The sequence below is a fragment of the Tachyglossus aculeatus genome, chromosome 6, assembly GCF_015852505.1.
Source record: "Tachyglossus aculeatus isolate mTacAcu1 chromosome 6, mTacAcu1.pri, whole genome shotgun sequence".
Classification (NCBI taxonomy): Eukaryota; Metazoa; Chordata; class Mammalia; order Monotremata; family Tachyglossidae; genus Tachyglossus; species Tachyglossus aculeatus.
In genome coordinates, this window is record NC_052071.1 from 48,507,551 (window position 1) to 48,522,625 (window position 15,075).

Sequence of the window (15,075 nt, forward strand, 5' to 3'; positions counted from 1 at the left end):
ATGTGAGCCCGCTGTTGGGTAGGGACCGTCTCTATGTGTCGCCGACTTGTCCTTCCCAAGCGCTTAGTACAGTGCTCTGCACACAGTAAGCGCTCAATAAATACGATTGATTGATTGATTAGTACAGTGCTCTGCACACAGTAAGCGCTCAATAAATACGATTGATTGCTTGATTGATTAGTACAGCGCTCTGCACACAGTAAGCGCTCAATAAATACGATTGATTGCTTGATTGATTAGTCCAGTGCTCTGCACACAGTAAGCGCTCAATAAATACGACTGAATGAATGAATGTGAGCCCGCTGTTGGGTAGGGACCGTCTCTATGTGTCGCCGACTTGTCCTTCCCAAGCGCTTAGTACAGTGCTCTGCACACAGTAGGCGCTCAATAAATACGATTGATGGATTGATTAGTCCAGTGCTCTGCACACAGTAAGCGCTCAATAAATACGATTGATTGCTTGATTGATTAGTCCAGTGCTCTGCACACAGTAAGCGCTCAATAAATACGACTGAATGAATGAATGTGAGCCCGCTGTTGGGTAGGGACCCTCTCTCTATGTCGCCGACTTGTCCTTCCCAAGCGCTTAGTACAGTGCTCTGCACACAGTAGGCGCTCAATAAATACGATTGATGGATTGATTAGTCCAGTGCTCTGCACACAGTAAGCGCTCAATAAATACGATTGATTGCTTGATTGATTAGTACAGCGCTCTGCACACAGTAAGCGCTCAATAAATACGATTGATTGATTGATTAGTACAGTGCTCTGCACACAGCGCTCAATAAATACGATTGATTGCTTGATTGATTAGTCCAGTGCTCTGCACACAGTAAGCGCTCAATAAATAGGACTGAATGAATGAATGTGAGCCCGCTGTTGGGTAGGGACCGTCTCTATGTGTCGCCGACTTGTCCTTCCCAAGCGCTTAGTACAGTGCTCTGCACACAGTAGGCGCTCAATAAATACGACTGAAGGAATGAATAGAAGGGAACGAACGAACGAACGAACGAACGAACGAACGAACGAACGAACGAACGAACGAACGAACGAACGAACGAACGAACGAACGAACGAACGAACGAACGAACGAACGAACGAACGAACGAACGAACGAACGAACGAACGAACGAACGAACGAACGAACGAACGAACGAACGAACGAACGAACGAACGAACGAACGAACGAACGAACGAACGAACGAACGAACGAACGAACGAACGAACGAACGAACGAACGAACGAACGAACGAACGAACGAACGCCCGAGTGCCGAGGGCGGCTCCTGAGGCGGGAGCCCCTGCGCGCGCACGCGCGCGCGCCCCCCTCCCCGACTCCCCTTCGGGCGCGTGCGCGGGACGTTGCGCGCGCGCGCGCTTGGGGCAGCTGTCAAGCGGCCGAGGCGGGGCTGCCACCTGCCCGAGCCCGAGCCCGCTGCGGAGAAGCGGAGCCCCCGGACCTTCCGGAGCCCCCCGGAGCCCCCTTCCCCGCGCCCCGGTAAGGCGTCCCGGGCCGGGAACGGACGGCTCGGGTGGACGCCGGGGATGCTGAGCGGCCCGGCCCGCTCAGTGCGCATGCGTGCGGGGCCCGGCTCCTCTCGGGGACCGGCGGCGGCGGCGGCTCAGTGCGCATGCGTGCGGGATGCTGAGCGGCCCGGACCGCTCAGCGCGCATGCGTGCGGGGCCCGGCTCCTCCGAGGGACCCGCGGCTCAATGCGCATGCGTGCGGGACCCGGCTCCTCTGAGGGACCCGCCGCGGCGGCTCAGTGCGCATGCGTGCGGGGCCCGGCTCCTCTGAGGAGATTATAATGATGGCATTTGTTAAGCGCTTACTATGTGCAAAGCACTGTTCTAAGCGCTGGGGAGGGGGGATACGGTGTGATCAAGTTGCCCCACGTGGGGCTCACAGTCTTAATCCCCATTTTTACAGATGAGGTAACTGAGGCTCAGAGAAGTTATGGGAGTTGCCCGAGGTCACACAGCAGACTTGTGGTGGAGTCGGGATTCGAACCCATGACCTCTGACTCCAAAGCCCGGGCTCTTTCCACTGAGCCACGCTGCTTCTAATAATAATAATAATAATAATCAATCAATCATATTTACTGAGCGCTTACTATGTGCAGAGCACTGTACTAAGCGCTTGGGAAGTACAAATTGGCAACATATAGAGACAGTCCCTACCCAACATTGGGCTTACAGTCTAAAAGGGGGAGACAGAGGAAAAAAAAACCAAACATACTAACAAAATAAAATAAATAGAATAGATATGTACAAGTAAAATAAATAAATAAATAAACAGAGTAATAAATATGTACAAACATATATACATATATAAAGGTGCTGTAATAGTGGCTTCTCTTCCTCCCTTCAAAGCCCTACTGAGAGCTCCCCTCCTCCAGGAGGCCTTCCCACACTGAGCCCCCTCCTTCCTCTCCCCCTCCCCATCTCCCCCCCACCTCCTTCCCCTCCCCACAGCACCTGTATTCATTCATTCATTCATTCATTCATTCAGTCGTATTTATTGAGCGCTTCCTGTGTGCAGAGCACTGTACTAAGCGCTTGGGAAGTTCAAGTTGGCAACATCTAGAGACGGTCCCTACCCAACAGCGGGCTCACAGTCTAGAAGCGGGGAGACGGACAACAAAACAAAACATATTAACAAAATAAAATAGAATAAATATGTACAAGTAAAATAAATAGAGTATTAAATCTGTACAAACATATAGACATATATATAGGTGCTGTGGGGAGGGGAAGGAGGTAAGGCGGGGGGGGGGAGGATGAGGAGGGGGAGAGGAAGGCGGGAGCCCAGTCTGGGAAGGCCTCCTGGAGGAGGTGATTGTACAGATTTATTACTCTATTTTACTTGTATTTACTATTCTATTTATTTTATTTTGTTAATATGTCTTGTTTTGTTGTCGGTCTCCCCCTTCTAGACTGTGAGCCCGCTGTTGGGTAGGGGCCGTCTCTATATGTTGCCGACTTGTACTTCCCAAGCGCTTAGTCCAGTGCTCTGCACACAGGAAGCACTCAATAAATACAACTGAATGAATGAATTAAGCGCCTACTGTGCAAAGCACTGTTCTAAGCACTGGGGAGGTTACAAGGTTGTCCCACTGCGGGCTCCCAGTCTTAATCCCCATTTCACAGATGAGGTCACTGAGGTCCGGAGAAGTGAAGTGACTTGCCCAAAGTCACACGGCTGACAATTGGCCGAGCGGGATTTGAACCCATGACCTCTGACTCCAAAGTCCGTGCTCTTTTCCGCTGAGCCACGCTGCTTCTCTAAGATGAGATGGCGGAAGGGCCGCGGGGACCGACCCCGCCCGCCCCCAAACAGCGCCCACATTATCATCGTTATGATTTATAATTATGACGATAGTAATGACGCTATTTGGTGACCACCTACTATGTGCCGAGCACTGTTCTAAGCGCTGGGGGAGATCCAGGGTCATCAGGTTGTCCCCTGTGGAGCTCACAATCTTCATCCCCATCTGACAGATGAGAGAACTGAGGCCCAAATAATCATAATAGTGATGGTATTTGGTAAGCGCTTAACACATGCCATTATTAGCATCATCATCATCATCAATCGTATTTATTGAGCACTTACTGTGTGCAGAGCACTGTACTAAGCGCTTGGGGAACATTATTATTGTTATTATCACAAGGTGATCACGTTGTCCCCCGTGGGGCTCACAGTCTTCATCCCCATTTGACAGATGAGGGAAATGAGGCCCAGAGAAAAATAATCATAATAGTGACGGTATTTGGCAAGCGCTTTACACATGCCATTATTATTGTTATTATCACAAGGCCATCAGGTTGTCCCCCGTGGGGCTCACAGTCTTCATCCCCATTTGACAGCTGAGGGAACTGAGGCACAGAGAATAATAATAATAGTGACGGTATTTGATAAGCGCTTAACATGTGCCATTAGTATTGTTATTATCACAAGGTGATCAGGGTGTCCCCCATGGGGCTCACAGTCTTCACCCCCATTTGACAGTTGAGGGAACTGAGGCACAGAGAATAATAATAATAGTAATGGTATTTGGTAAGCGCTTAACACGTGCCATTATTATTGTTATTATCACAAGGTAAGCAGGTTGTCCCCCGGGGGGCTCACAGTCTTCATCCCCATTTGACAGATGAGGGAACTGAGGCCCAGAGAAAAATAATCATAACAATGACAGTATTTGGCAAGTGCTTAACACATGCCATTATTATTGTTATTATCACAAGGCCATCAGGTTGTCCCCCGTGGGGCTCACAGTCTTCATCCCCATTTGACAGATGAAGGAACTGAGGCCCAGAGAAAAATAAGAATAATGATGATGGCATTTGGTAAGCGCTTACTGTGTGCCAAGCACTGTTCTAAGCGCTGGGGGAGATCCAGGGTCATCAGGTTGTGCCCTGTGGGGCTCACAGTCTTCATCCCCATCTGACGGATGGGTGAACTGAGGCCCAGAGAATAATAATAATAATACTAGTGATGGTATTTGGTAAGCGTTTACTGCGTGCCAAGCGCTGTTTTAAGTGCTGGCGGAGATACGAGGTAATCAGGTTGTCCCCTGTGGGGCTCACAGGCTTCATCCCCATTTGACAGATGAGGGAACTGAGGCACAGAGACTAATAATAATAATAATAATGATGGTGTTTGTTAAGCACTTACTATGTGCCAAGAACTGTTCTAAGCACTGGGATTGATACAAGGTAATCAGGTTGTCCCCTGTGGGGCTCACGGTCTTTAATCTCCATTTTTCCAGATGAGGGAACTGAGGCACAGAGAATAATAATAATAAATAGTGATGGTATTTGGTAAGCGCTTACTGTGTACCAAGCACCGCTCTAAGCGCTGGGGGAGATATGAGGTGATCAGGTTGTCCCCTGTGGGCTCACAGTCTTCATCCCCATTTGACAGATGAGGGAACTGAGGCCCGGAGAATAATAATAGTGATGGTATTTGGTAAGCGCTTAACAAATGCCATTATTATTGTTATTATCACAAGGTAAGGAGGTTGTCACCCGTGGGGCTCGCAGTCTTCATCCCCATTTGACAGATGAAGGAACTGAGGCACAGAGAATAATAATAATAATAGTGATGGTATTTGGTAAGCGCTTACTGTGTGCCAAGCACTGCTCTAAGCACTGGGGAGTTATGAGATGATCAGGTTGTCCCCCGTGGGGCTCACAGTCTTTAATCCCCGTTTCTCCAGATTAGGTAACTGAGGCACAGAGAATAATAATAATAATGATGGCACTTGTTAAGTGCTTACTATGTGCCGGGCACTGTTCTAAGCGCTGGGGGAGATACAAGGTAATCAGGTTGTCCCCTGTGGGGCTCACGGTCTTCATCCCCATTTGACAGATGAGGGAATTGGGGCACAGAGAATAATAATAATAATAATAATAATGATGGTATTTGTTAAGCGCTTACTGTGTGCCGTGCACTGTTCCAAGCACTGGAGTAGACAGTCTTAATCCCCATTTTCCAGATGAGGTAACTGAGGCCCAGAGAATGATAATAATAGTGATGGTATTCTAACTGTAACTAAGCACTCGGCACTGCTCTGTTTCTACCTCAGCGCTTAGAACAGGTGCTTGGCATATAATAATAATAATAATAATAATGGCATTTATTAAGCACTTACTGTGTGCCGTGCACTGTTCCAAGCACTGGGGTAGACAGTCTTAATCCCCATTTTCCAGATGAGGTAACTGAGGCCCAGAGAATGATAATAATAGTGATGGTATTCTAACTGTAACTAAGCGCTCGGCACTGCTCTGTTTCTACCTCAGCGCTTAGAACAGTGCTTGGCATATAATAATAATACTAATAATAATAATAATGGCATTTATTAAGCACTTACTGTGTGCCGTGCACTGTTCCAAGCACTGGGATAGACAGTCTTAATCCCCATTTTCCAGATGAGGTAACTGAGGCCCAGAGAATGATAATAATAGTGATGGTATTCTAACTGTAACTAAGCGCTTGGCACTGCTCTAAGTGTTTCTACCTCAGCGCTTAGAACAGTGCTTGGCATATAATAATAATAATAATAATAATGGCATTTATTAAGCGCTTACTATGTGCAAAGCATTGTTCTAAGGGCCGGGGAGGTTACAAGGTGGTCAGGTTGTCCCACGGGGGGCTCACAGTCTTCATCCCCATTTGACAGATGAGGTAACTGAGGCACAGAGAATAATAGTAATAATGATGGCACTTGTTAAGTGCTTACTACATGCCGGGCACTGTTCTAAGCGCTGGGGGAGATACAAGTTAATCAGGTTGTCCCTTGTGGGGCTCACGGTCTTCATCCCCATTTGACAGATGAGGGAATTGAGGCACAGAGAATAATATAATAATAATAATAATGATGGTATTTGTTAAGCGCTTACTGTGTGCCGTACACTGTTCCAAACACTGGGGAAGACAGTCTTAATCCCCATTTTCCAGATGAGGTAACTGAGGCCCAGAGAATGATAATAATAGTGATGGTATTCTAACTGTTCTAAGCGCTCGGCACTGCTCTAAGTGTATCTACCTCAGCGCTTAGAACAGTGCTTGGCATATAATAATAATAATAATAATGGCATTTATTAAGCACTTACTATGTGCCAAGCACTGTTCTAAGCACTGGGGAGGTTACAAGGTGATCAGGTTGTCCCACGGGGGGGTCAGAGTCTTCATCCCCATTTGACAGATGAGGTAACTGAGGCACAGAGAATAATAGTAATAATGATGGCACTTAAGTGCTTACTATGTGCCGGGCACTGTTCTAAGCGCTGGGGGAGATACAAGTTAATCAGGTTGTCCCTTGTGGGGCTCACGGTCTTCATCCCCATTTGACAGATGAGGGAATTGAGGCACAGAGAATAATATAATAATAATAATGATGGTATTTGTTAAGCGCTTACTGTGTGCCGTGCACTGTTCCAAACACTGGGGTAGACAGTCTTAATCCCCATTTTCCAGATGAGGTAACTGAGGCCCAGAGAATGATAATAATAGTGATGGTATTCTAACTGTAACTAAGCGCTCGGCACTGCTCTAAGTGTTTCTACCTCAGCGCTTAGAACAGTGCTTGGCATATAATAATAATAATAATAATAATAATAATAATAATAATGATAATAATAATAATAATAATGGCATTTATTAAGCTCTTACTGTGTGCCGTGCGCTGTTCCAAGCACTGGGGTAGACAGTCTTAATCCCCATTTTCCAGATGAGGTAACTGAGGCCCAGAGAATGATAATAATAGTGATGGTATTCTAACTGTTCTAAGTGTATCAACCTCAGCGCTTAGAACAGTGCTTGGCATATAATAATAATAATAATAATGGCATTTATTTAGACTGTGAGCCCACTATTGGGTAGGGACTGTCTCTATATGTTGCCAACTTGTACTTCCCAAGCGCTTAGTACAGTGCTCTGCACACAGTAAGCGCTCAATAAATACGATTGATGATGATTTATTAAACACTTACTGTGGGCAAAGCACAGTTCTAAGCGCTGGGGAGGTTACAAGGTGATCAGATTGTCCCACGGGGGGGGCTCACAGTCTTCATCCCCATTTGACAGATGAGGTAACTGAGGCCCAGAGAAGTGAATTGACTTGCCCAAAGTCACGCAGCTGACAATTGGCGGAGCCGGGATTTGAACCCATGACCTCTGACTCCAAAGCCCGGGCTCTTTCCACTGAGCCACGCTGCTTCTCTAATAAGTGCTTAACAAATACCAGAATCATTATTATTACGATTGTGATGATTATCCCTCCATCCTGCATGCTCCTGCCTTGCCTGCATGTCTTCCCAAACTATTCCTGCCAACTGGGCCCAGGTGAGATGTAGGGGATGACGATGGGCACGGAGCAGGACCAGGTCACCGTCCGATGTGGCGTTAATCATCATCAATCGTATTTATTGAGCGCTTACTATGTGCAGAGCACTGTACTAAGCGCTTGGGAAGTACAAATTGGCAACACATAGAGACAGTCCGTACCCAACAGTGGGCTCACAGTCTAAATGCGGTCCCTCCCTTTGAGACGGGATGCTGAAGGAGAATTGGGGCGTGGTTTGTGCATTTGGGGTCCCTGTTGGGCACGCAGAAGCCATGCCACGTACCGAAGGGATGCCAGACTGCTTTTTCAGCCTCAGCATTCGGTCCCTCAGCATGGGTTTCGTTGACAGCCCGTCAAACTCTGCAAAATGAGTTTGTTTGCCACAAAGCTGCTTTTGTCTTTTGCCCGAAGCACCAGATTTTGCAATTTGCCTGCAGGGTGCCAGATTCAAGGAACATATGGCCTGCAGGAGAATGTCTGTCTATCCCAAAGAAAGTCCCCCCAGTTTCCACCCAATTCCGGAATCTCCCTGCTGTGTAGTGTATTCTTTCTGCCAACAGTGTATATCATTCGCACAGGATGCTTGCCAGCTCACTTATTGGCTACTTGAAAAGAATCACATTTCGCGATGCCAAGGAGATAGACTGGCCCATGACCCTGTAACCCAGCCAATAAAGGGTTTGATTTTTTCCCCACACGTACATTTAAATTTTTCCCTGACCCCCCTTTGACTTCTTGTTGAAATCCTACTAATATCTGTTTATATTTGTTCCCTTTACTGGGTCCACTCAAGTTAGTGGCATTTTCAAGTGCATCTCTCTCTTCTGGCTCAACATAATGTGCTGTAGCAGAGGGAGTGAGGTTCCCAGGGTGATGTGAAATCAGGAGCGCTCCTGATCTGGAAAAAGAAGAAGATGAAATAGGACCGTTTTTGTAAGTGAAGACCGGGGAACTTCCACTGACATTCAACAAGAATGCTAGCAACTGAGCTTCATCCGAAAATACTCCGGATACGAATCGTAATTTTTAATCCTTGGGTCAGTCTCTACCACGGCGAGGGTTTTGGGATAATTTAGAAATAGTATCATTCAAATCAATCATATTTATTAAGTGCTTACTGTGTGCAGAGCACTGTACTAAGCGCTTGGGAAAGTATACTACAACCCAGTCGGTAGATAGTTTCTCTGCCCAAAGGAGCTTACAGTCTACAGGGGCAGACACGTGTTTTAGGACTGTGATTTGGCTATCACGGGTTTTTTAGTTCTGTTTTTCTCTGTTTCCGTTTTTTCCAGTGCATTTATTGTTGGTGAAAAGACTGGAGAAGAGAGCCAAGCAATCAGAAATCATCTGTGTATTCACAGAACAGGTAAAGCATGGAGTGCTTTATGTGTTCATGCAGTCCATTAAGACACTCACCATCCTTGGAGTAGGTTCAGTACAGAATATTTGGGTTGCACAGCCCCTCAATTCTTGGATCATCATCAATCATATTTACTGAGCACTTACTATGTGCAGAGCACTGTACTAAGCGCTCGGATCTTCTCCTGGGCTCAGCCACCACAGAGAAATAAGTACTTTAGTTTGGGTGTTTGGGCTGCGAAGAGTTTGCTAGGCACGTGAGCTCCTTTTGCATAGTTCACGGATACCAGGCATGTTGTTGTGGTGGCAGAGTTCTTACTTCCTCTTGTTCCTTTTTTAGTGGCACTGTAATATAATGAAGAAATGCGCTGACAGCTATTTCATCTCCATCTTAAAGAAATATGAGTCAACTTGAGGGAGCTTCAAAGTCAGCAAAATGAATGCATAACATAAAATCACAGCCTCTGGTATTGGGAAGGATCTGGATGATTCTCTGGGAGAGGAATGCCTGTGGCGGAATAGAAAGTTCATCAGTTTAAGAGAATGTGGTCATGCTTAGTGATTTAAGGTCTCGAATGAGAGATGAAGTCACGCTATTGCAGCCTGGCAGCAGTCTGCCTTCAATCAATCAATCAATTGTATTTATTGAGCGCTTACTATGTGCAGAGCACTGTACTAAGCGCTTGGGAAGTACAAATTGGCAACATATAGAGACAGTCCCTACCCAACAGTGGGCAAGCAGTGTGGCCTAGTGGATAAAGTCCAGGCCTGGGAACCTGAGGATCTGGGATCTCATCCTGGCCCCTCTACTTGCCTGCTGTGTGACCTTGGGCAAGTTACTTAACTTCTCAGTGGCAGTGGTTTAGTGTCTGTTATTAATAATGGTATTTGTTAAGCCCTTACTATGTGCCAAGCACTGTTCTAAGTGCTGGGATAGATACAAGGTAATCAGGTTGTCCCATGTGGGGCTCACATTCTTAATCCCCATTTTACAGAAGAGGTAACTGAGGCCCAGAGAAGTTAAGCGACTTGCCCAGTCACACAGCTGACAAGTGGCGGAGCCGGGATTAGAACCCATGATCTCTGACTCCCAAGCCCGGGCTCTTTCCATTGAGCCACGCTGCTTCTCTAGCATGTTGTATCCATCGTGATTAATTTATATCTACTCCAGTGTTTAGAACAATGATTGGTACATAGTAAGCATGTAACAAATTCCATTAAAAAAATGCCAAATGTATCCTCTGACAACCCCGGGCAGATAGACACCTGTATCTCTTGGAGAAAAAGCCCCCAGTGGAAATGAGAGAGGGGACCTGTCCCATGTCTGAATCAGTCCCTGGACCGCTTTTTTTAAATGATATTTGTTAAGTGCTTATTTTGTGCCAAGCACTGTACTAAGTGCCGGAGTGGATATAAGAAAATCAAGTAAGACATAGCCCCTGTCCCACATGGGGCTCACGGTCTAATTGGGTGGGACAGCAGATAATGAATACCCAGCTTATAGATGAGGAAAACGAGGGACAGAGAAGTGAATTCACTTTCCCAAGGTCACACAGCAGGTAAGTGGCAGAGGCAGGATTAGGATCCAGCTCTGCTCCCAAGCCCCTCCTCTTTCCACTTGACTATGCTGCTTCTTGTTTGGTTGATTGACCTTCTTTAACAGCACTTATGAATTACGTACTCTTCTCTGTGCCTCAGTTACCTCATCTGTAAAATGGGGATGAAGACTGTGAGCCCCAAGTGGGACAACCTGATCACCTTGTAACCTACCCAGTGCTTAGAACAGTGCTTTGCAAATAGTAAGTGCTTAATAAATGCCATTATTATTATTATTATTATTATTATTATTATTATTATTATTATTTAGTATCACCCAAGGTTTTAGGTCAGATCTCAGGCCCCCTGTTATGCCTTAACTTTAAGAGACCGGGCTTTGGAGTCTGAGGTCATCATCATCATCATCAATCGTATTTACTGAGCGCTTACTGTGTGCAGAGCACTGTACTAAGCGCTTGGGAAGTACAAATTGGCAACATATAGAGACAGTCCCTACCCAACAGTGGGCTCACAGTCTAAAAGGGGGAGACAGAGAACAAAACCAAACATACTAACAAAATAAAATAAATAGAATAGATATGTCGTGGGTTCAAATCCCGGCTCCACCACTTGTCAGCTAGGTGACTCTGGGCAAGCCACTTCACTTCTCTGTGCCTCAGTTCCCTCATCTGTAAAATGGGGATGAAGACTGTGAGGCCCCCCGTGGGATGACCTGATCACCTTGTAACCTCCCCAGCGCTTAGAACAGTGCTTGGCACTGAATGCCATTATGATGATGGTGATGATTTGAGAGGTGGCCTCTTTAATAATAATAATAATGGGATTTATTAAGCGCTTACTATGTGCAAAGCACTGTTCTAAGCGCTGGAAACATACAGACTATTGAGTAGTTTTCTTGGTCAAATTATTTCCCCATTGCTCTCTCAGTATATATTGCTCTCATTGAGTTTGTAAGCGATTTTTCTAGTGGTATTTGTTATGCGCTTAACTTTGTGCCAGGCATTCTACTATGTGCTGGGGTAGATACAAGCTAATCAGGTTGGACACAATCCGTGTCCCACTTGGGGCTCACTTAGTAATCTCCGTTTTACAGATGAGGTAACTGACGCGCAGAGAAGTTAAGTGACTTGTCCAAGGTCACACAGCAGACACCTAGCAGAGCCGGGATTAAGACTCAGGTCCTTTTGACTCCTAGGCTCATGCTGTATCCACCAGGCCATGCATCTTCTCAACTGTGGGCCAGGAACCACGTCTTAACTGAATCTCCCGTAAACACCTCGGTGCTGAGCACGGTGTTTAACGAGTATTATTACTATCGACGTTAATAACAGTGCATTTTGGCCTCTGCAGAATCCCAGGTATTGTTGTTATTACTCTGTGGTAGACGTAGCGGTCCAGCTCAGTCCAGAACCTCAAACTCACCCTTGAACCACCCCACATTGGATCCAAGCCACCAAATAAATAGGTCCCAGCTCCTTGGGGTCCTCCATGCTGGAGCCAGACCTGCTCCAATCCATCATCATCATCAATCGTATTTATTGAGCGCTTACTATGTGCAGAGCACTGTACTAAGCGCTTGGGAAGTACAAATTGGCAACATATAGAGACAGTCCCTACCCAACAGTGGGCTCACAGTCTAAAAGGGGGAGACAGAGAACAAAACCAAACATACTAACAAAATAAAATAAATAGAATAGATACGTACAAATTAAATAAATAAATAAATAAATAGAGTAAAAATAGAGTAAAAAAAAAAAAATCCAGAGGGGACTTCACGGGCTTTCCTCAGCCCATGCCCAGACCGTAAGCTCGCTGTGGGCGGGGAATGTGTTCTACCAACTCTGTTAGATTCCATCTCTCCCAAGCACTTAGTACAGTTCTCTACACACAGTAAACGCTCAGTAAGTACGATTGACTGATGATTGATTGATTGATTGATCCCCGGGGTTAGACCAGGGAGAGGTGCACCTGCAGAGGCGGGAGGCCCTTCTGCTGAAGTGATGGGGAGAGTGGCGTGCGCTAACCTCTGGTCACTTGGAAGCAACTGCAAGAAATTCAGTAGGTGCTTCTCTTTCTCATGAAGTGATTATTTTCATCCGCTAACACGGCCGCCGCATGGGGGGTGTTAAATGATAAAGCCTCTCCAGGTAATCTGGAATAAAATGCAGGCGTGACTCGATTGCAGTTTGTTCAGGTGTAACTGTGTCTCCCTCTTTCCTGACTTTTTTCCTTTCTAGATTGGTCCTCTTGGTCCCAGGATCCTCTCCCCAACCCCTTGGCACTGCTACAATGAGCGGGAAGTCACTGCTCTTAAAGGTCATCCTCCTGGGGGATGGCGGAGTTGGCAAAAGCTCCCTCATGAACCGCTACGTAACCAACAAGTTCGACTCGCAAGCATTCCACACCATAGGCGTGGAGTTCTTAAACCGCGACCTGGAGGTGGATGGACGCTTCGTGACCCTCCAGATCTGGGACACCGCGGGACAGGAACGGTTCAAGAGCCTACGGACTCCGTTCTACAGGGGAGCCGACTGCTGCCTCTTGACCTTCAGTGTGGATGACCGCCAAAGCTTTGAGAACCTGGGCAACTGGCAGAAAGAGTTTGTCTATTATGCAGACGTGAAGGACCCTGACCACTTCCCCTTCGTCGTCCTGGGGAACAAGGTTGACAAAACGGAGAGGCAAGTGACCCCGGAGGAGGCCAAAGCTTGGTGCGTGGAGAACGGGGACTACCCTTATCTGGAAACCAGTGCCAAAGATGACACCAATGTGGCCGTGGCCTTTGAAGAAGCCGTCCGGCAGGTCTTAGCGGTGGAAGAGCAACTGGAGCATTGCGTGCTGGGACACACGATTGACCTGCACAGCAGTTCCAAAGCCGGATCTTCGTGCTGTTAAGAATAAGGAGCCACTCAAGAAGTGCGTACCCCATTTAGCATCCTTCAGTGCAGGGGCAAATGATTCTCGGGCATTTTCAACATCCAGAGTGTCGAGGGGGGAGAGGTGGTAGGCAACGCTGTGGACTGGAAGTGATGACCATTCGGTTTGGAGTCAGAAGGTTGGGGGATAAAGTTTCAAGGGGGTGCAGTCTCAAGGGTACGGCCATGTGGCTTCTATTTCTCCCCCTTCCCGCGGACACCGAGGACTTCATAAAAGATTTGGCTCCTGAGAGAATTAAGTGTCTACACTGAAGAAAGCCAGAATCAACCGTGATAAATGAGGCTCCTCGCGGCCTGAAGGCGGTAAAGAGCCAGAGGTATTCTGTAGCATTTCCTTAGTGCACCCGAAAATGAGAGCATCCAACATTGCAAAGCAGTGTCTGACATTATTGGATAGGAAAGACCAGATTATTTTGCCAGGGGATAGCACAGATAACCCCAAACAAGAAGGTATCAGCTTTGAATGATTAGGAAGCTATGGGGGGCTGCAAGGTTGTAAAAATATGCCGCCTTGTTGAAGTCCCTGGGATTAGAATCTCGCTTCTTCTCTGAGCTTGTCAGAGAAAACCACCTTAGTTGAGACCTCTTTCTGGGAGACAAAAAACGACACTGGAAATGTGGTAGGGCATTTGTCAGAGAAATAGCTAATGGAGTCTTTTTCAATATTCCTACCTTTGGCGATAAGTGGTTGGTCTGTTTTTACTTCATACGCTTAGTTTTACAGTGTGTGGATATGGCTTCTCTGACCACCTTCCATTAGGTGACAAGCTCAGAACAAAGTAGGTAGCGTCCACACCTCTGGCAGAGGCTCATCGTCTACGGCTTTGATGACCCTTTGTCCGCGTCACCTACCTCTCGGGGGGACTCACCTTGCTAGCTAAACAGGGCAGGTTTTCGAATGACACTGGGGACTACTGAACCTTTGCCCCATTTGACACTGCCACTATTTAATTCTGTTCCTCTGGCGTGATAGGCTTGAGCCATGGAGAGCGGGTACTCTAAATTCTCACCATCTGCAGTGGCCTCAAAATGGTCATTTGTCAGTCTTGAAAAGCAGGGAAGGTGGCAACACTTCAGTCTCCTTTCAGCCTTTACAGGACGGTTGGGGGCGGAGTCCAGAGCTGTGAACCATCATAATGTGTGCTAATGGAAACATTGTGAACAGAAAATATAAAAACACAACAGGATTTACCCTTTCAGGTGGCTGCTAAATCACAGGCTACAGCGTGAGAGCCTGCAGCCCGAGGCCAAGTCCTTGCCAGTCCTTCCTTTGTCCCGCGCCACCTCGGGGTGTCTGACATTCTGTTCTGGGTGCAGCAAATGTGATGATCCAAAGGGGCACCTATAGAAGGCCTTCTCCGAGTGGGTTCTCATCAG

General features: G+C 46.9%; 1 protein-coding gene across 2 annotated transcripts; it reads left to right on the forward strand.

Moving 5' to 3' along the window:
• Positions 1 to 1,410: 1,410 nt before the first annotated feature.
• On the forward strand, positions 1,411 to 14,799 carry RAB9B (RAB9B, member RAS oncogene family). Of its 2 annotated transcripts, XM_038748496.1 has the most exons (3): positions 1,411 to 1,497; positions 9,139 to 9,212; positions 13,000 to 14,799. In XM_038748496.1, exon 3 carries the CDS (start codon positions 13,052 to 13,054, stop codon positions 13,655 to 13,657), a length of 606 nt encoding a protein of 201 aa, XP_038604424.1. In that variant the 5' UTR covers positions 1,411 to 1,497; positions 9,139 to 9,212; positions 13,000 to 13,051; the 3' UTR covers positions 13,658 to 14,799. The 2 variants fall into 2 exon arrangements, with proteins under 2 accessions (XP_038604424.1, XP_038604425.1); XM_038748497.1 differs by lacking the exons at positions 1,411 to 1,497; positions 9,139 to 9,212 and adding an exon at positions 12,020 to 12,120.
• Positions 14,800 to 15,075: the final 276 nt, after the last annotated feature.